This window comes from Fusarium solani, assembly GCF_023522795.1.
Source record: "Fusarium solani strain SB1 chromosome Unknown bctg00000000, whole genome shotgun sequence".
NCBI classification, from domain to species: domain Eukaryota; kingdom Fungi; phylum Ascomycota; class Sordariomycetes; order Hypocreales; family Nectriaceae; genus Fusarium; species Fusarium solani.
The window spans coordinates 2,880,490-2,899,174 of NW_027072157.1; the positions used below are offsets into that span (position 1 = coordinate 2,880,490).

At 53.7% G+C, this 18,685-nt stretch overlaps 8 protein-coding genes across 8 annotated transcripts; 3 read left to right on the plus strand and 5 right to left on the minus strand.

Annotated features, from left to right (window-relative positions):
* Nucleotides 1–949: 949 nt before the first annotated feature.
* MRS44_000912 (uncharacterized protein) lies at nucleotides 950–2,296 on the minus strand (the record flags this gene model as incomplete). Its single annotated transcript, XM_046275019.2, has 1 exon — nucleotides 950–2,296. The coding sequence occupies one exon, from the start codon at nucleotides 2,294–2,296 to the stop codon at nucleotides 950–952; it is 1,347 nt and encodes a 448-aa protein (XP_046138812.1).
* Nucleotides 2,297–4,901: 2,605 nt separating this feature from the next.
* MRS44_000913 (uncharacterized protein) lies at nucleotides 4,902–5,324 on the minus strand (the record flags this gene model as incomplete). Its single annotated transcript, XM_065624234.1, has 1 exon — nucleotides 4,902–5,324. One exon carries the CDS (start codon nucleotides 5,322–5,324, stop codon nucleotides 4,902–4,904), a length of 423 nt encoding a protein of 140 aa, XP_065479937.1.
* Nucleotides 5,325–6,221: 897 nt separating this feature from the next.
* Nucleotides 6,222–7,265, minus strand: MRS44_000914 (uncharacterized protein; the record flags this gene model as incomplete). Its single annotated transcript, XM_046273462.2, has 1 exon — nucleotides 6,222–7,265. One exon carries the CDS (start codon nucleotides 7,263–7,265, stop codon nucleotides 6,222–6,224), a length of 1,044 nt encoding a protein of 347 aa, XP_046138813.1.
* Nucleotides 7,266–8,246: 981 nt separating this feature from the next.
* Nucleotides 8,247–9,520, plus strand: MRS44_000915 (uncharacterized protein; the record flags this gene model as incomplete). Its single annotated transcript, XM_046280697.2, has 2 exons — nucleotides 8,247–8,564; nucleotides 8,615–9,520. The coding sequence occupies 2 exons, from the start codon at nucleotides 8,247–8,249 to the stop codon at nucleotides 9,518–9,520; spliced, it is 1,224 nt and encodes a 407-aa protein (XP_046138814.2).
* A 261-nt stretch (nucleotides 9,521–9,781) lies between these two features.
* Nucleotides 9,782–10,252, minus strand: MRS44_000916 (uncharacterized protein; the record flags this gene model as incomplete). Its single annotated transcript, XM_046280698.2, has 1 exon — nucleotides 9,782–10,252. One exon carries the CDS (start codon nucleotides 10,250–10,252, stop codon nucleotides 9,782–9,784), a length of 471 nt encoding a protein of 156 aa, XP_046138815.1.
* A 1,738-nt stretch (nucleotides 10,253–11,990) lies between these two features.
* On the plus strand, nucleotides 11,991–13,521 carry MRS44_000917 (uncharacterized protein; the record flags this gene model as incomplete). Its single annotated transcript, XM_046267555.2, has 5 exons — nucleotides 11,991–12,134; nucleotides 12,189–12,220; nucleotides 12,287–12,413; nucleotides 12,465–12,969; nucleotides 13,016–13,521. The coding sequence occupies 5 exons, from the start codon at nucleotides 11,991–11,993 to the stop codon at nucleotides 13,519–13,521; spliced, it is 1,314 nt and encodes a 437-aa protein (XP_046138816.1).
* A 398-nt stretch (nucleotides 13,522–13,919) lies between these two features.
* On the plus strand, nucleotides 13,920–15,251 carry MRS44_000918 (uncharacterized protein; the record flags this gene model as incomplete). Its single annotated transcript, XM_065624235.1, has 1 exon — nucleotides 13,920–15,251. One exon carries the CDS (start codon nucleotides 13,920–13,922, stop codon nucleotides 15,249–15,251), a length of 1,332 nt encoding a protein of 443 aa, XP_065479938.1.
* Nucleotides 15,252–15,683: 432 nt separating this feature from the next.
* MRS44_000919 (uncharacterized protein) lies at nucleotides 15,684–16,586 on the minus strand (the record flags this gene model as incomplete). The annotated part of the gene is made up of 1 exon (XM_046283841.2): nucleotides 15,684–16,586. One exon carries the CDS (start codon nucleotides 16,584–16,586, stop codon nucleotides 15,684–15,686), a length of 903 nt encoding a protein of 300 aa, XP_046138818.1.
* Nucleotides 16,587–18,685: the final 2,099 nt, after the last annotated feature.

An 18,685-nucleotide genomic window follows, 5' to 3' on the forward strand; every position in this document is an offset into this window, starting at 1 on the left:
CCTCAAGGGCTCCTAGAAAAAGGCACCGTTTCTTATCCATCCCCGTCCATCAGCCACTGTTCCCTGCTTTGTACCTGCTATCGCAGCCTCGAATTCAGAACAATGTCCGTGCTGGCCCTGCTCTGCACCCCTGGTCAACAACGTCAAGGACCACTCGCACCTCTCCACCGCGCTCTCATCATTCATGAGATCCTTGCCCCGAGTTGATTCGATAATAGCGGAGCTGCTCAACCCTTCTAGACTTCTTCGCCTGGCGGTCCGCGCCCAGAGTACCCGTACCTTACCTTGATGTACGTAGTACCACCACCACGTAGCACTGTACCACCTCGCTTGTCGGTTTTGCTTCTTCCGCAGGAGCTTAACCCGGCGAGACGAAAGCCAAGACGGGTGACGTTGAACAAGGGTCTTTGTCTGTAAAGCAACATCATATCATCTTTCATAACTACAATCAGACTGCTTCCATCCCAGACGTCATTCAACGGTTACACAAGATGGACAAAGTAAATGAGCTGTGAAAAATGTCATGCTATTAACTATTCATTACCCTTCCTCTAGCTCATATCATATCATAGGTCTCGTATATTACGATTGCTCTACTATGACACTCTCCTTCTCTTTAGCTCACCAACTTTTGCAAATGTAAAAAAAGACACTATACCACCCATACCTTTTTGTATCCATACCATCTTGAACCCATCCTGGGCTGGTAAAACGCAGCAGAAATCATCTTTTGTTGAAAGCAGATAGCCAACCCCTTTTTGTTTTGGTTCGCTCCCCCAAAGTAGCAAAAAAAATCATGCGCCCTGAAAATACCATCCCTTTCTTTTATGCATGCATGTGGTGATACTGTCACCCTGGTGTCGTGTACTTGTGCTGTCGGTAATATGTGCTGTTGATGCTGTTGAAATGCAAAAAGTCATGATGCTTGCTTGAGCTTCGTTTCCCCCTTTTAATGCACTCCTGTATGCTCAAACAGGGCCCGGATGGCATCATTGTCCATGCCCGTCTCGAGGGCCAGCTGAAGTTGGATTCTCGCCTTTTGAGGGTTCAGGAAACCCGCGCCGATGCCTGCCTCGCATGGGCCAACGAAACCGCCTTCCGGTCGCCGACTGACCACAACGGGAATGTCCGTCTCCCGGACCACTCTCCGGATCTCTTCGGTGCCTGCTGACGTCCAAAAGCCCGCGCCGAGTCCAGCGAGCACGATACCTCGAGCGCCGAGGTCGATGGCCGCTTGAAACATGCCGATGCTGAGCTCCTGGTAACCGTACAGTACCTCAACCTGGGGCAACGCTGCATCAGGGGTGAGTTGATGCCCGGGCCAGCGCCCATTGGTGCGCTGAAGGTCGAAATGGCGGTGGCCAAGTGGTCGAGAGGGCGGGTAAAAGAAGACGGGTTGAATGTTGACAAAAGTGCCCAGCTGGCCGCTGTCCGGGGACTGGAAAGAGTCGAGGTGGTTGGCGTTGACCTTGGTGGTGAAGCGAGCGGATCCAATGCGGTCGTTGATGACAATCATGACTCCCCGACTACGGGCGCTCTCCGTCGCAGCTAGCGTCACGGATGAGAGCAGATTCATGGGTCCATCGGCGCTGATGGCAGTGGCAGGTCTCATTGAGCCCGTCATGACAACGGGTTTGTCGCTCTGAACGGTGAGATCGAGGAAAAAGGCCGACTCATCGAGAGTGTCGGTGCCATGCGTTACAACAACGCCCTGGGTATAGGGGCTGTCGAGATCATCCTGGATTTGCTCGGCCAGCATCATCAACATGGTCGAATTCATGTCAATGCTGTCGGCATTGGCAAACTGGACACCGCGCACGTTGGCGACGTTGCACAGCTGCGGCACGGCGTCGATGAGAGCTTGGACGCCGAGGGCACCGGAATGATACCCCGTCGTCTGGTGCGCGGAGCCCGCGGAGCCGGCGATGGTTCCCCCCGTGGCGTAGATGGTGACATTGGGGAGGTTCGGTGAGAAGCAGTTGAAGTCGGAGACGGTCCTGGCACCAAAAGGCAGGGCCGTCTGCATCGGCTGCTGCTGCTGGGCCGAGTGGTGGTGAGGTTGGAGGTACAGCTCGGAGGGGACGGGTGAGCCCCAGACGGAGGCGGCCCAGGCGCCAAAGGGGAGCAGGGCAGTCGAGGGCGCCAGCATGCTCACGATGAAGCGCCACAGGTAGGCAGCCCAGGTAACGGAAGACGAAGCCATACTGAGAGAGGACGATGCTCCGGACCCGGAGCAGAGGACGGGAGCAGCGGCTACCAAGGCGCGGGCATGGACGGTTTTTAAGCTAGGCATCATCACGACGGGATCTCTTTGATATTGGATCTCTGAGCGATGCACGAGCCTTCTCCTTCTCACACACACAGCTTGTCTCCTTGTAGATCTCGTCAGATGGCGGGTCGGTTAGCTCTCGGCCTCGCTTTTTCCTTCTCGTCAAGGTCCAGCCTGTGAAGATGAGAGAGAGACTGAGCTGAGCTGAGCTGAGCTGAAGATTGGTTGTTACCCAAGGTAGGCAGCTAGCTCTGCTTGGATGCGTCTGTTGAATCATCGGGAGCGGTTTATAATTAGTCAAATCCAAAGGTCGAGTTGAGCGCGGTGCATCGGGCCGGTAGACGAATCGTAGACTGTAGACAAGACACCTAGCTTGTAGCTACTCCATCTTACGACCCTGGTGCGCCGGAGCATGGTCTGACATGGTTGCATTTTATTGTCTCTGGTGAACCCGTTTCCCGAGGTCTGACCTTGCCTCAAGCCACTGGCTGCACGATGCGGGCTGCAGAACAATGGTGGATGCTGGTGCCGGTGCTGGTGCTTCTGCAAGCAAGCAACCTAGCAAGCCCACACCCCAGGCTGGGGCCAAAGTTGCTTGCTCCATGCTGCTATGGGGCAGACAGGCAGAGGCAAGCAAGCATGGGGCAGGCAATATGGACCCTGGCGTCGTGGTGGTGGTGGTGGTGAATGGATGGATGTGGATGGGAGAGAGGTAGCAGCAGCGTGATAGTAGCAGTGGTGGTGGTGGTGAAAGATGGGGGTGCCCTGTATCTGCACCGATATGGACGAGTGAATGTGGGCAGGTACGTCCCAGCCCATGAATGGAATCCATGGTGGGCGACGTCGCTTACAGACAGTGGATGCTGCTTGGCCACAAGACGGGCAGGCTAGGTACGAAATGCCTTCTACGACGTGCATGGCGATACCAACATTGCAATTTACCGGCCAGAGAGGATGGCAGTGGATGGATGGATGGAGGGATGGATCCATGGATGGGATGGTCTGAACCAAAGTTATCCAATCCTTAACAAGCAGGTCCTCGACAGGGATTGCTTTCAAAAGCGCTCCGGGATGTCGAGAATTCCCTTTCGAGAATCCCACGTCTACCAACCCCTGCTAGCCGACTTGTCGAGTTGGAGTTGGATATCCGATGAACGCTCACGGCTCATGGCAATCATGGCTCTCGCTCGCTCGCTCGTGCCCAGAAACGCGCGTGCTTGCGCTAAAGCACAACTCGTGGCATGACATGCATTACATCCATGGGTGTTGTTGCTAGATAGCGTAAGCCTGGTCTGGGCAAGCAAGTCGACCCTTGACTCTTCTTTTCTTCTTGTTCCTCTTCTTCCTTTTCAAGCCTCGGCTCAAGCACAGATGAACCCGGAACAATAAAAATAAGCAGCATAATTCTCAAAAACATTCGTTATCATCGTAAAGAAAAACAAACCAAAAAAGACACGCAAGATGCAAGACGCAAGCACGTACATGTCAGGGTGCCTGGCATCGTGTGGGGCTTCCCAACCTGGGTCCTCAGCCGATGCCCCGTTCTCCATATGAGGCAATTCCATCAAAACTTCTCACATGCCAGGGCAGTTTTTTCTTGAGCATGTCCGTGTCCCGGTGTTTTTTTGTCCATCAATCTCCTCAATCTGGAATGGCTTCTGTTCGTTCTGTAATAATAATCATGGCCGTTGGATAAACAGGATGTCGTCCTTTCTCCAGATTATACCACCCCAGGAGCAACAAGAGCACACCACTCAACGGCCGTGGCGCAACACCATCTCACAGTTAGATTCACATGATGTCGATGACACGCGCCTCATCGTTCTTCGCAACCACCTCCCGGGTCTTTCCTGGCTCAATAACCTCGTGTAATATTTCTCACGTCACTCACTCCAACATGGAGATGCAGTGGCCAGTGTACGAGCCACCCATATACATACAGTACAGTACGCAAGTTACGTAGCCTGCATTGGATCGTCACTCCTTCGGCGTTCAGTCCAGTGCCAAGCCCCGCCGTCCGCCGTTCCCGGAGGGCCGTCCGCCGCCCAGACGATTTCAGATCTTCCGACCCGTCCAAGCCGGTTCACCGAACTGAAAGTCCGGCTGCTTCAGCCCATGCCACCATCACCCGTCCGTGAAGCCATCGTCCGGCGGGATCCCCCGTTGCTCCAAGCTCCGGCTTCTACTTTAGAGCCCCAGTCTCGAATGATACGTTGAAAGGTTTTTCTGCTCCTCTTCTTCCTTGTAAAGCCATCATGGTCCATCCGGCGGAGCTCGCTTTCTTGGACGGCATTCCCGCCCCATCAATTTCCACTTTGACAACAACTCATGCCGGCACTCGCAGCTGGCCCCAACGTCAAAAGTCGCGACTCTTATTCGCGGGTCTAGACACCTTGACTGCCAATGCGCCATCTCATCAGTCTTGGCTGGAATGGAACCTTCCAAGCGCCCGTTGCCCGCCGGGCCCCCGTTGTAACACGGCTCTCCCTGTCGCCCGTTCACGATGGAGACAAGCGAGCGCCGTCAGCGCCTACTGAGCATTTTGTAAGAGAAACTCAACTCGGCCTTCAGACATGCCCTGCAGCACGCACCCCCGGCAGCCGATCGAATGATAAGCGAAGACGCCTCCCTCCTAGACGTGCCGTAGCGTCGATGCCGGCTCTCCTTCTGCGCCCGGCTTCTCTACCAGGCTCTGACTCTGGACCTCTCCTGTCAGATGTGCGTGCTCAGGTGCATATGCCTCCCTTCGGGCCTCCGAGACCATCGACGACGTCCCATCGGCTGCGACGGTTGCAATTGGACCTGGACCCTGCTGCGGCTTGGTATCCGCATCGTGATGGGGGTCTGCCCCACGGGACTGCCCAGCGCGGCAAGGGTGTGATGCAGCAGGCAAAACGAAGGGACCTGGCAGTGCAGAACGAGCTTTTGCGAGGTTGTTGCGTTGCAAACCAACCCCGGCTGCGACGTAGTAGAGATACAAAGTTACACTCATGACTTTGTCTCTGCAGTCGGCATAAGATTGGAGTGCATATTGTGAGTGATCATCATCAAACATATCCACAATGTCATTGACACGCACATCTGTGGGTAAACCTCGTGTGAGACATCCGGGCCGTTCATATTCGGCATACGATATCTCGCATCAAGGTAGGTAGGCTGGTGAATAAGTGTTTGATACATTCGATTATAAACAATACAGTCATCACTCTACTCAACTGGGCTCTCTGTTGAGGCTCCAACACCAGACTGAACACAAAGGCTTTTAGCAACTGATGAATTGTTTGAATTCCTACAAAAGTCATGAAATACATGCAATGGCTATGCAACTGGAGAGCGAATATTGAACACACCAACTCGGTTCCCTGTGCAGCCATTTGACACACTCGATGTATGGTTCGCCTGCATCTGAGCACATGCATGAGGGTCCGTTAATACGTAGCCACAATCCACTTGACTTTGTCTGAGATCATTTTTCACTTGCTTTGAGATTCCAATGATATGACAACAAGAAACGGAAGGTGTCAGTAAGAATCTGATTAGGATGGCCCAGTTGAGGGTCAACAGCCAAGTGTTTTGTGACATGTCCATATTCTTCAACTTCTTCACCTTTGGGAACCCCACGGATTGCTAACAATAAAGGTCACAATCATTATGTTGAATGAATGGGTATTTCAGATTACTATTCATACTACCAAACTCGGCCGTGTTGCCAATAGGCCTAGAGAAGTTCCCTCACTGATGTTATCGTGACACACGACACAATGTCCATTTGAGAATAAGCATGAGAATTCAGGGACAATCAGGGACACATCAACACATGGCAGAGACGGAATGTCGCTTAAATCATATATTACTATAAAGAGAAAAGACAATCTTTGGTCTGTTCCGGTATCGCTTTGTAAACCACGTCTTATAAACAATTGCAATGCCCAATTCCTTCACCCACAGGTCTTTAAACCTGAACCTGGGGGATGTTGTCCATGCTGCCGCCGTTCTCGAGCCATTCCTTCTTGATGAGCTGCTCCCGCGCAGCGAATAGGTGCTTGTACGCAGTCTTGACGGTGCCGTCGCTGACACCCGCCTGCTTGGCGATGGGGAGAGACGGGCGTGGCTCTCCGACGAGATGGCATGCCATGTAGATGCATGCTGCCGCGACTGACAGGGGTGATCGGCCTGCGAGTGCCGAGATCTCATTGGCCTGCTCAGCCAGATCCCGGGAGATCTTGGAGATCTTCTGCTGATACTTGAATCCGAGCTGAGATACGTAGCGGCCACAGAGATCCTCGGCGCCCACGGATGTGTTCTCGTAGTTTGTGACGGTGTTGAGGCCTGTCGCCTCGCCGTCCTGTCCCTGCAGCTTCTGCAGGAAGGACTGCAGCTGCTTGAACACACGTCCGACTTCCTTCTTGCTCACGCTGGTCAGGTTGAAGATTTCGCGGAAAGTTCGAGGCACGTTGTTCTGCCGGCAGGCGATGAAGATGCACCCGGCGATGACGGCCTCCTGGGGCTTGCCCTTGAGGAACTTGTGCTTGTCGACGAGCTTGAAGATGTGTTTGGCGGCGTTGGAGACGTTCTGGCCCATGTTGATAGCTTCGCACAGTGAAACGATCTCCTTGTATGCCTGCATGAGGCCCTTCTGAGCCTTGTCCTGGTTGGTGTTGTTCTGGGTGCGGGACAGAGCCTTGTGGGCCTTGGACTCGGAGAAGGCCACAGTGGTCGCGAGCTGCTGGCCTTCAACGAACTCGTCCTGCGGTCCACCGACACGGCTAGGGTCGTCGCCGCCCTGGTCGTCGTTGGCAAAGGTACGCCATTCTGAGCGCGTGTCGATGATCCGGGTTCCGACTACGACGCCGCAGCTCTCGCACACCACGTCACCACTGGAGAACTCCTCGATCAGGTTTGGCGGGATCTCTCTGCAGTCGGGGCAGCACAGGATATTGTTCAGATCTTCTTGGAAGGCCTCCTCTTTTGTATCGCCGCTGCCAGGCGGTACCATGTTGGAGAAGTGTCGCTCCGCCGCTTGAGACTCGTGTATCGTGCTTTAGGGTCTGCGGAGCGCTGAAGTGCGGAGGTTCAGAGGTTCCAGAGGTTGTTGTTGAGGTTATGATGAATGGCCGCCTCAAAGAGGTGAGAGGAGGCCAAATGAACCTCCAAACTGATGACTAAGCCGCAAGAAAGCCTGAGCAGGCGCAGTGATTCACTGCGGGCGGTGCTAGGCAGCCTCACGTGCCTCACAGGTTGGCGGTTACTCCGAACCAGTGAGATGAGTTGAAAGTGATTGAAAAGCAAGACACCGTTATTAAGGCGGTTCAATGGCCTGATAATAATGAGGCAGAATCCCCGAGACGCTTCCAAACTACCTGAGCATATGCATTGAAAATTGGCTTTTGTTGTCTTGGTCTCTTACACCCCACTTGTTAAGCTCCCGCTGTCAGGGCGGTGCGGTTAGATAAGCTAGCGAAGAGTACCTGGCTTTTTGGCCTTATAGGGCAAAAATTCCTCTTCTTTAGGTACTCCATGCTAACACTGACAACTTTCCCTTTCCATGGGATTCTCCAGCCTCATTCAACGAAAATGGCAAATTCATTGAAACGACAACACCACAATAACAAACACAGTGCAGAGTATCACGTCTTTGAAATTTAGTAAAAGATTGATATCTCGTTACTAATCTCACTGAACCTTGACCCCTTCACGGATTCTGATACTGATTGTTGTCTCCCTGGTGGCTTAATATTGTTGTCCGAGGTCGGCCAATCATCCAGCGCATATGAACCACTCCGCAAACAGGTACGTACCCTCAAACAAAGACTGAGTCAATAGCATCTCGAAAGGTAGAGTCAGAGGTTTTAACAAAGAAAGTGTAGAATTGCAACTTCTATATAGTTTCCCTGTGGTTCGCCTCATCTCCCAGCTCACCATCTAGCACCTTCGCTCTACTTCTAGCGGCTTCTCTTCTCATCGTTGCTCAGAAAACATGGCTTCTCAAGCACAAGAGGCCCTCCCTCCCGTCAACATCAAGCCGCTTCTGACCAAGCTCTGGCCTACCGACACCAATGTCAGTCCGCAGGAGATTGCCGAGGCCATCTCGCACTTCTTCACCAACCAGGTGACAGAGGCGCAGACGGCCTCGCTCCTCATGGCCCTGCACTTCACAAGGCTAGACTTCAGGGCTGATGTCCTGGCCGAGTGTGCCCGGGTCATGCGCCAAGCGGCTGCCCCTATCCCCGTCGAGCAACTCCTGGAAGTCATTGAGCGAAGGGGGAGAAAGGAAGGCAACTACAGAGGTGGTCTGGTGAGGTTTGCATGCACCGCTCCCATTCTCTAATATTGACCTGTTAACAGTGTGACATTGTTGGGACTGGTGGTGACGGTCATAACACGTTCAACATCAGCACCACGTCTTCCATCCTTGCCTCGGCACTTCTCATGGTGTCCAAGCATGGAAACAAAGCCAGCACCTCCAAGTCTGGCAGCGCTGACCTGGTCAACTGCATGCAGCCCAAGCCTCCCATCATCAGCGCCGTCCGGCCGGACACACTGGTCAAGGCGTACTCGGCCACCAACTACACCTTCCTGTTCGCCCCAGTGTTCCACACGGGCATGCGTTACGTCGCTCCCGTCCGCAAGCAGCTCCCTTGGAGGACTGTCTTCAACAACCTTGGGCCCCTGGCCAACCCCGTCGAGGACGTCCTCGAGGCTCGCGTCATTGGCGTCGGCCGAAGAGACCTTGGACCGGCCTTTGCGGAGGCATTGTGCATGGCCGGCTTCAAAAAGGCCCTCATTATCTGCGGCGAGGAGGAGCTCGACGAGGTCAGCTGCGCCGGCAACACTCTTTGCTGGATGGTCAAGGAGACGAGCGAGGGCAAGCTCGAGGTTGAGCACTTCAAGGTGCATCCCAGCGACTTTGGCCTGAGCACCCACTCCTTGGACACAGTGTCGGGTGGAAAGGAGCCCGAAGAGAATGCAGAGATCCTCTCAAAGATCCTGCACGACGAGCTGCCGGATGATGCTCCACTCCTCGAGTTCATCCTGATCAACACTGCAGCCTTGCTGGTCACTTCGGGCATCTGCGAGGCCGACACCAGCGACATGGGGCCTGGCGACGACGGCCAGGTCATCAAGGAGCGAGGCCCCGGTGGGCAGCGCTGGAAGGAGGGCGTCAGAAGAGCTCGCTGGGCTCTCAAGAGCGGCGAGGCCTGGAAGCAGTGGGAGAAGTTTGTCGAGGTCACGAACGAGATTGGCGCCTAAAAGGGGGAACAGCAACAACGACATCTTTGGATAAGGAGGTTAACGGTTGAAAGTTTTCATTATTCCGGTAAAACTAAAAGAGGCTTGAATCTACATTATGCCTCTGACATGATTCTGAAGACGTCAATCTTGAAGTCGTCTCTGTGTAGGCGCGTAGCCATGTGGTATATCCAACTCCTTGCGCAATTCAAATGACACGGGGTCGTAATCTGTAATCCGTTCCTTCTGTCTCGTATAATCATGGGTTTGTTTGTATGGGTATTAAAATGCTCTTCCGATCCCCGGTGACGCTGGGCTTTCAGGTGTAATCGATAATGTCGGCGATTGGGGGTTTGCTGAGCTTGAAGGGGAAGGGTAGGGTTGAGGTCGCTTCGACGATGAGCCGGCGCGGGCTCGTGAGCGATCAACTCCGGGATGGATACGCATCAGCTTCGACCTGTTGCGCTGGATATCCGCCTCGTAGGCTTTCCAGTCGCTCTTGAGGCCCGGGTTGCGCTCCTCCTCTTCGGTATCGCCGTCGTCGAACTCCACCCTGTCGGTGGCGCGCGACGAGGCGCGGCTCTGTAATGACTTGCGAATCATGATCTGGCGTTGGTGATCCTCCTCCTCGACCTTTTCGAGGTCCGACTTTGTGCGCTTCTTCTTTCCGATAAAGGTGAATGTCTTGGACTGGTCGTCCTGCCGACTCTGTCGCGGCTTCACCCACGAGTAGATGTATGATAGAATAGCCATGGCGGCGATGATGACAAAACAAATGAAACGAGAGAGATACGAAAGAACGATGACATTTTCCTAGAGAAGTCCTCCCTCCAGCAACGAGGGCAGACAACGCCCGTATTATGTATGTCTGCGACACCACAGAGGTGGGGGAATCCTGGGGAACGAGAACCATGATCCTGGGCAATGGGGAACCAACATGCAGCGGCTACAAGCCGCGCAATGCCACGTAACTGGGTTATCAAAAGCACTATACCTTAATCTTCCGACCGTCCACGGAGAGGAGGAGATGGGACACGGGAGACGGACGGGAGGGTGGGCGCACGGCGGGCGGCTCATTTGTCAGTTTCTATAATTGGCCTTCAAGCCCAAGCCAGCCAGGGCTTGAGTAGACGCACAGTACAAATGCCGTCCTAGGTCGGTGTGTAATGACGGATCGAGAACCCTCTCGCCAACAAGAGTAAGGCCCAGAAGAACAAGGGATCCTCGCCTCGCTGTCAATGCGACAAAAGGGTCAGGCCGCGAAAGGAGCAGCTGAGGCTTTCGGGGTCTGGGGGGACAGCTGAGAATGGCGCTCGCTGGGAGTCCTCCGATACAGCCTCATGCGGGCCTGGGGCTTGCAGTGTGAGAGATCGCCAAGGGATGCTGAGGCGCGGATTGGCCAAAGCCGGAAAGCAAGCACGAGCAGGGGTGTTCGACGAAACGAAAAAGAGAAGCTTCACGATGGGCCATGCCCAATACGAGAAGCCGGTGGAGGCTATGTCAACGCCTGGATCACGACCAACAACGCCCGAGTCGTCCTACTTTAACTAATGACCCAGAGAAATTTGTTTCAGAACAGCATGTTTGGGACGGGGAGATGCTGCAATCGCATCCATGGCCATAAATGGATGCATGGTATGGCATGGAAATGGAATGGCTCTACTGTACACAGCCAACATTCTAGCAGGCCCCGGCTGGCACGGTCCGCCTGGAGGACAGGGCATGGCTGTAAGCAAGGACTTGCTCGATACAAGAGAGCAAAAAAGCCAACTCGACAGATGCTTTTTTCTTCTTTTTTAAGTCGGTGTGTCTCGGGCCGTTTGTAAATGTTTCATGCAAGGGATGTATATCAATCCTTTGCTATTGAAAGCCCGAATTGAACCCTGAATTTAGCTGCGCGATGATGAATGTCCTGCTTGATCCTATCACAGAGAGGGGGGGGCTGATGCCCATCGCAAGCAGCCTCAGCCGCTATGGATGAATGATCGACGACTCCCAGACTTTTTGCTCTGCTGCGCCCACAATGCAACGCAAGCCAGCGTGAATTCGAAGCACGCTCGCTTTAATCGGCACTTTTTTTCGCGGCGATATCCTCATCTTTCCCGTCGTGGCTGAATCAATGTTCAACTTGACCTTGTCCCATCATTGCGATGCGGCTGGCGATTGTTACACCGGCTCCGAAATGCTTGCCTTTTCCTCAGCGACTCTTTCGGAGCCGATTACACTCGTCAACGGCAAGATTGACTCGGCACCGAAGACTTGACGCTTGATCGCCCGGCGCGGGTTAACACTATCGCATGCCGAGGTGCCCCGAATCTCCGCCGCTCATAACCGCCAAGATCGACTCGAGTTCCGGCTCCTGTTCCGGCTCCGGTGTAAACGTCTCGATCGCCTCAATCTCTCAAGGCTTAATTAACCTCAATTTCCCTCTGGCTCTTTCTTTGAGAACTTCTGTTTGCACTGCCTCTGAACCCCTTTAGCCTCGCGGAACATGAGCCTGTTCACTGCCGCCAGATCCCTGCGCTCCAAGCCTCTCAATGGCTTGCTGCGCGTCCGCCGGTACTCGAGCGCCGTGGGAACCGGCCTTCCGCTTGAGGGCATTCGCGTGCTGGATATGACAAGAGTGTTAGCCGGCGTGAGTTTTCTTATCCGCAATCTCCTTACCCCCAGCAAGCGCTGACCGTCATAGCCATACTGTACTCAGATTTTGGGTGACCTTGGGTGAGTCTGGGAGGATTTGGATGTCATCAAGACCCTGGCCAGGCGTTAACTTGGCCAACCGCGCAGCGCTGAGGTGATAAAAATCGAGCACCCTGTTCGAGGCGATGATACCAGGGCATGGGGGCCCCCATATGCCAAGTACAAGGAGGGTTCATCAGCCAAGGGACCTGGCGAGTCTGCTTATTTCCTCGGGGTATGTTGAGCCTCCCCAGGTGGTCAAGTTTAGACGCTCATCCTTCTCAAGGCGAACCGAAACAAAAAGTCTCTCGGCCTGTCTTTTCAGCACAAGGAGGGAGTCGATGTCCTCCACAAGCTTGCAGCAAAATGCGACGTGCTGGTCGAAAACTACCTCCCTGGGACTCTGAAGAAGTACTCGATGGACTATGAGACTCTCCGCAAGATCAACCCATCATTGATCTATGCTTCCATCACCGGCTATGGCCAAACGGGCCCGTATGCCAACCGAGCCGGCTACGACGTAATGGTCGAGGCTGAGTTTGGTTTGATGCACATCACCGGCGAACGGGACGGCCCACCAGTCAAGGTTGGTGTTGCGGTGACTGACCTAACAACCGGTCTCTACACTAGCAACAGCATCATGGCTGCGCTCCTCGGACGGGCCAAGTCTGGCAAGGGCCAGCACATTGACGTTGCGTTGAGTGACTGCCAGACTGCGACCTTGGCCAACATCGCCAGCAGCTGTCTGATCAGCGGAAAGAAGGATTCCGGTCGTTGGGGCACGGCCCATCGTGAGTCTCGCCGTGAGCTGGAAGCGCGAGTTGCTAACTAGAATAGCTTCGATTGTGCCATACAAGTCGTTTGAAACCAAGGACGGAGGAATCCTCTTTGGAGGAGGTAACGATCGGCTCTTTGGCGTCTTGTGTGACGGGCTAGGCCAATCCCACTGGAAGGACGACGCGCGTTACAAGACCAATGCCGATAGGGTCGCCAATCGAAAAGACCTCGAGGCCAAGATCGAGGCGCTTACCAAGCTAAAGACAACACAGGAGTGGCTCGAGATCTTTGAGGGCAAGGGCATGCCGTACGCCGCAATCAACGACGTCCAAGGGACGCTCAACCACGAGCACACAAAGGCACGCAACATGGTGGTCGAGATGGATCATCAGGAGTGCGGTCCCATCAAGATGGTCAACACACCCATCAAGCTATCAGAAACCCCTCCCACGATTCGAAGTGTGCCACCAACTTTGGGCCAGCACACGGATGAAGTGCTACAGGAGCATCTCGGACTAAGTGAAGCCGATGTCATCTCATTGAGAGAAAAGGGCGTTGTCGGATAAAGCGTGCATAGAAAAAAAGGATAGAGTACCTATACAAATGAATTGAATAATATTCAAGGGCATATAAATTGTCCAAAGGAAGAACAATCGAGGTACCTTTTCAGTTGAGTCGGTCTCAAGGGAATTCACGTGACCCCACGTGTCTGAGGTTTATCGCGACATCTCAATCTGAGCTCAGATGTCATCGACTTCAATTCCCCGTCAGAGCCAACTTTGGCGCGACAGGTTTTTAAAAAATTCTTTTGGTCAATTCTCAATTGTTTCTGTTTCATTGTTCTCTCAGTCTTCATCTGGCTCCGACTTTCAGCGCCGACGCCTTCCTCAGCACGCCCGGCCATTGGCTCGCGAATAGGAGCTGGCAGGCCTCATCAGTCGACGCGGTTCAACATCTCGACAAGATGGATGGGTTACAAGATCAAGTCATGGTGGGAGGTATCGAATCTGCCGATCATGGCATGCGCAACGGTGATACATCTGCAGCAGCCGGCGCCTCCTTGAGGCCGCTCTCACCAGATCAAGCCTCGTACACGCCTCAGTTCTCATCCAACGCCTCCATCATCATGGACCGCATAAACAGCAGCCGCCAAGAAAACACGCTCGAAAAATCAAGGACAGCAGTGGCTCACGATCTGGATGCAACTCTACCAGTGCCGTCGGCATCGCCCCTCCTCCAGACTCTGCCCATGTCAGCGAATCCAACTTCAGCCGCGTGGAGCTCGTCCAACGCCGGGACCAAGAGAAAGAGAGAGTCATGGACGGAAAAGGTTGACTTTACGCAAAGCACGGTCGCCTTCCCGGTGGCAAAGGGGACAGATGCTCCCCAGCCAAGTCTTCAGTCTCGACCCACGGTGCAGCCAACTCAGTGCTCGAAATGCGAGGGGTCTGCGCAGACGAGCCAGGGCCCTCTGGCTACGTGCGCGCACTGTCTCAGGTCCTGGCATCATCAGTGTCACTCTCCTACGATCACCAGTGAGGCCATGGCTGCCTCGATATTCGTCTGTGCTGCATGCGTTGCAGATCAAGAACAGGCGGTCAGACTCAGGGGGAAGTCCAGCCAGCAGCGGCAGTATGAGGTCGAGAAGCTTCGCCAGAAGCGCCTGGCCGCGCTCCCAAGGGGCGTCGTTCCCGCAAAGCCTGGACTCGTCGGGTTCGGCGCAGGGCGCGCTCCAGACTCATCGGTAAGTCGAGCACTTGCAGCTGTTGCAGGGAGTATCAACGCTAACACTGTAGCAAAGCGGACCGAGTACTTTGACCAGATGCGCAAGACTGATCTTTTGAACGTCCTCTCTCTATGTGACCAGCTCAAGCCCAATCTCCTTGTCGACATCCTTGTGTCTGTGTCGAAGAGACACCCTGATCTGCCCATGTTTGATTCACCAGACTGGGAGGCCCAGTTAGCAACCCCCTTTCGCGTTCACAAGTCATCAAAGCATGAAGAAAAACCACGGCACGGTCACGTTATTATAAGTAGCAAGGCAAGGTCAAAGCACAAGACAACCAAGAAGATACTAAAGCGCACCCGCGTTATTGAAGTCATCACGACAGCGCCAGAGGAGGACGAGGATATCCTACCGCCGACGTGGGCAAGGGCTGGTGAAGGATTGTACGCAAAGTTGGCCCCGGAGACGGAAGACAGGAGTCTCCTCATGGACGAGAATGATGAAGAGTCTTTTAGCCATTTCTCAGTGGATGGTTTTGGTAAACAGATCATGGAGCCTGTGGGGGCATGAGTCAAGTGTGTACAAGGCTTACTTGGAAGATTGTTGTGTACTAGTACATTGTTAACATTACAGGCTGTCGATATCAAGGTCGATATCAATACCCAGGAGTTTTGGAATGGAACTGGAGAGTAGTTTTTACCAAGGCCAGGTCCCTTGAGATGTTATTTCCCAGTTTCACTTGACTCAAGTCACTGCAATCACTCATTAAAGCTCAAGATTCTCAAAACAACCCATGTTATATTGTTTACGTGCACTCATGTACAGTTATTAATGAAAAAGATTAAGGCAACCATATCCAGAAGCCCAAATATTGTAAAGAATGATATCCTCCAAGTTAATAATTCCAATCATAGCTCATCCCATCTCCTTATATCCAATTTTAGTGAGTGTAAGTATGTTTCAAGTGCGAGCACTCGGCTTTTGACTCAAAAGACCGGGCGCTTAGCAGTTGCAGCTGAAGATGCCGAGGAGGCTGCGGAGGAGGCTGCCAACAATGCACAGCAGGCTGTTGACGGTGACGGTGAGGATGGCGCCGACCTTGTTGACGATGAGGATGACATCGTTGACGAGGCAGAAGCCGATGAGGCCGTTGATGTAGCCACCGATGGTTCCCTTGACGTCGATGTAGTTCTTGCAGCCCTTGGTGCAGTAAGAGACACAGTCGTAGACCTTGCAGCCGCCGAGGCCGAGGGCGCAGGTGAGGCCGCTCAGGAGGTCGACAACAGCGTAGAGGAGGCCACCGACAACATCACCGGGGCGGACAGCGTAGCCGTACTTGTTGGTGTTGAAGAGGGCAACAGCATCAAGGACGTTCTCGAGATAGAGACCGGCGAGACCACCGCAGACGTTCTTGAGGGCGAGGCTGATGCGGGCGTTGATGTCGATGAGCTTGCCGCCGAGGAGAGAGATCTCGGCGTCAATCTCGAGAGGAGCGAGGAAGACAACGTTGAGGAGGCTGGCCTGGCAGTAGGCGTGGTGGGCGTCGTACTTGACGATCTTGTAGGGAGAGGCAGCGCAGTAGGCGCCGAGCTTCACCTTGACATCGACAAAGGCCGAAGGCGAGGGCTTGGGCCAGCAGCCGGTGATGACCTTGCCGGTGCACTTGCGGGCCTTGCCATCCCAGGCCTGGCCAGGGGGGCAAGAGCAGGCACGGGTCCAGGGGCAGTAGGACATGCCAGTAGGGCACTTGAAGTTGCCGCGGGCCTCGAGGGAGGAGTCATCACGGATGGTGAAGTCGCGGGCAGCGATGGAAGAAGTGGTGTCGAGGAGGGCGTCAGGGGCCGGGATGGCAGCGACCATGGAGGCCATGGAGGCGAGGCCGAGAACGATCTTGGAGAAGAACATGGTGAAGAAGAGTAATTAAAGTGAATGAAAGCGAGTGCTTTTGTTGGATTTAGGTTGCTGTGAGGGAAGTGAAGGGAAGTGAAGAGCAGGAGATGAGATGCTGATGCTGATGAAGAAGTGGTGATATGGGGGGAAGATGAAGCTCTATATATACTCAAAGTCGACCATCGTTAGAAGCTCAAAGTCTCTCTTGTCTCCTCTTCCCGAAGGGGGCTGGACTGACAACTCTCACACACTCTCACCGTAGTCCTCAACAAGTCTGCCAATCTCCCGTGATCCGCAGGAGGTTCGAGTCCGTGGTTTGTCTTTGACATCCCCACACCCCAATATCCATGTAAGTCGAGCCAAAAGGTTTCAATGCATTGTTTTGTTTCCCCCACAAGAGAGAGTCTACACTACATGAACAAGATTACCCGCGGTAACCCACATCCTTGGTCTCTTTTTGCTCTGTGCTTTTTTTCCAAGGTCCGGCTAAGGAAGTGAGACAGGAGCGTCACCTCCCTTTGACCTAACGTTGGACTCTGTAAACTCTGTGATATCATTTTTTGGGTTTATTGGTTCTGCTGTCTCTGCCAATGTTTTGGCTCACCTGTTACACTTACAGAGTCTCTCGGAGCTGAAAGAAACAAAGAATTTGGCGTAGCAGTTCGGAAGTGTCCTACCGAGCACAAGAAGCAGCCCTACTGCAACTGAAGAAGGGGGGAGGGATCGTCGACCAGGGGCCCATCTCGGTCAGGCAAGAGGATGTCCGCAAAGGTGCTGACAACTATCCAAAGAGGGGGGTAATCCATATGCAACAAGGACCAGGATTTTCAGTTGTTCGATTCTTTGACGATCACTCTTGAGTGTGAAGAGGGCGTGTGTGCTGTAAGCTGGGGCCAAGAGGTAGACTTTGGCTCTACACCCTGCCCGGCAGTTGCTGCAAGTCTAGCTCTGGGAAAGTGACAAGGGTAGCTTACTGTATTTTCTCGTTTTGTTTGCTCTGAGGAAACAAAAAAAGTTAGAGAGTGTCAACCGGTTCGTTCGGATTTCGGCGTCGCGGGCGGCGGGCGGTGGATAACAAAGGACCTCGGGCCGCAGCGGGACCCCTACAACCCCAGTCTCTCTCTCTCTCACTCGAAGCGTGGTCCCTGAAAGCTTTGTTTTACCTTTCAGCCTGGTCCAATCTTAACGCATCCGAGTTTCGTTTCAGGAACAGTCGACGCGAGTTCCGTTTCCCGAAGGATTCGGGTTCTGGACCGTGTCATGGCCCATTTTGGAAGCGACCCCAAGGTGATCCCATGCTCCCATGCACCAGCGACAGCCTGACTTGTACAGGTTCTGAAGGATTGCAGTGCAGAGAGTCTATTTCCAGCAGAAATGATACTCTGCAATAAACAAGGGGTCAAAGGCTCTTGACTTCAGCAGATCGACAGACAAAACTGCCCTGCCAAGCTGCGAGGCTACCAGACAGAACAAAAGCAGTCGATAGACCAACAAGCCACGAGTTGGACTCATCAAGTTTTGGTGTCTCTCTCGTTCCTTGCTTTGCCCTTGTCTCAGTGGCAGCACCTTTGGTCGCCTCAAACATTAAACGTGGGGAAGAAAGGATAGCCCAGTTCAGCAGCCAATTGAACAAGTACCGAAGCCCAGTCTATGACGAAATTGGTCAAAGACGGTTCAATTGCCATCGGTTTCCCTCTCCTGAGATGCCGTACCGTAAGCTAAGAAGGACGCACATTGACGGGCTGCACCAGTTCAAGGGGGTGTGTGAATATTAGCCAAGACCCGTTTGATGGAGTCTTCCCGCTCACACCTCTTTGATCAATGACTTACTTGCATGTCCCAGCCGTCTTAGCTCCGTGGCAATTGACAGCTCGTAAAACGGGCGACCCGTCACTTCGGCCCAATGGGCTTTTGACTGTGTGCTAGGGTAGGTAGACAAGAGACACATCCGTATAGCTCTCGAGGTCGTCGGAAGTCGCGCCTGCTGAGCTGGTGGAAGTCGTCTAGGCGTGCAAATCTTTGCCATCTTGAGTGAGGCTATTCGCCTTCTAGTGAACATTAGTTGTTTGCCCAGCTAGCCATGTCTCTCCACGACTCATCGGATCTAGCAGATG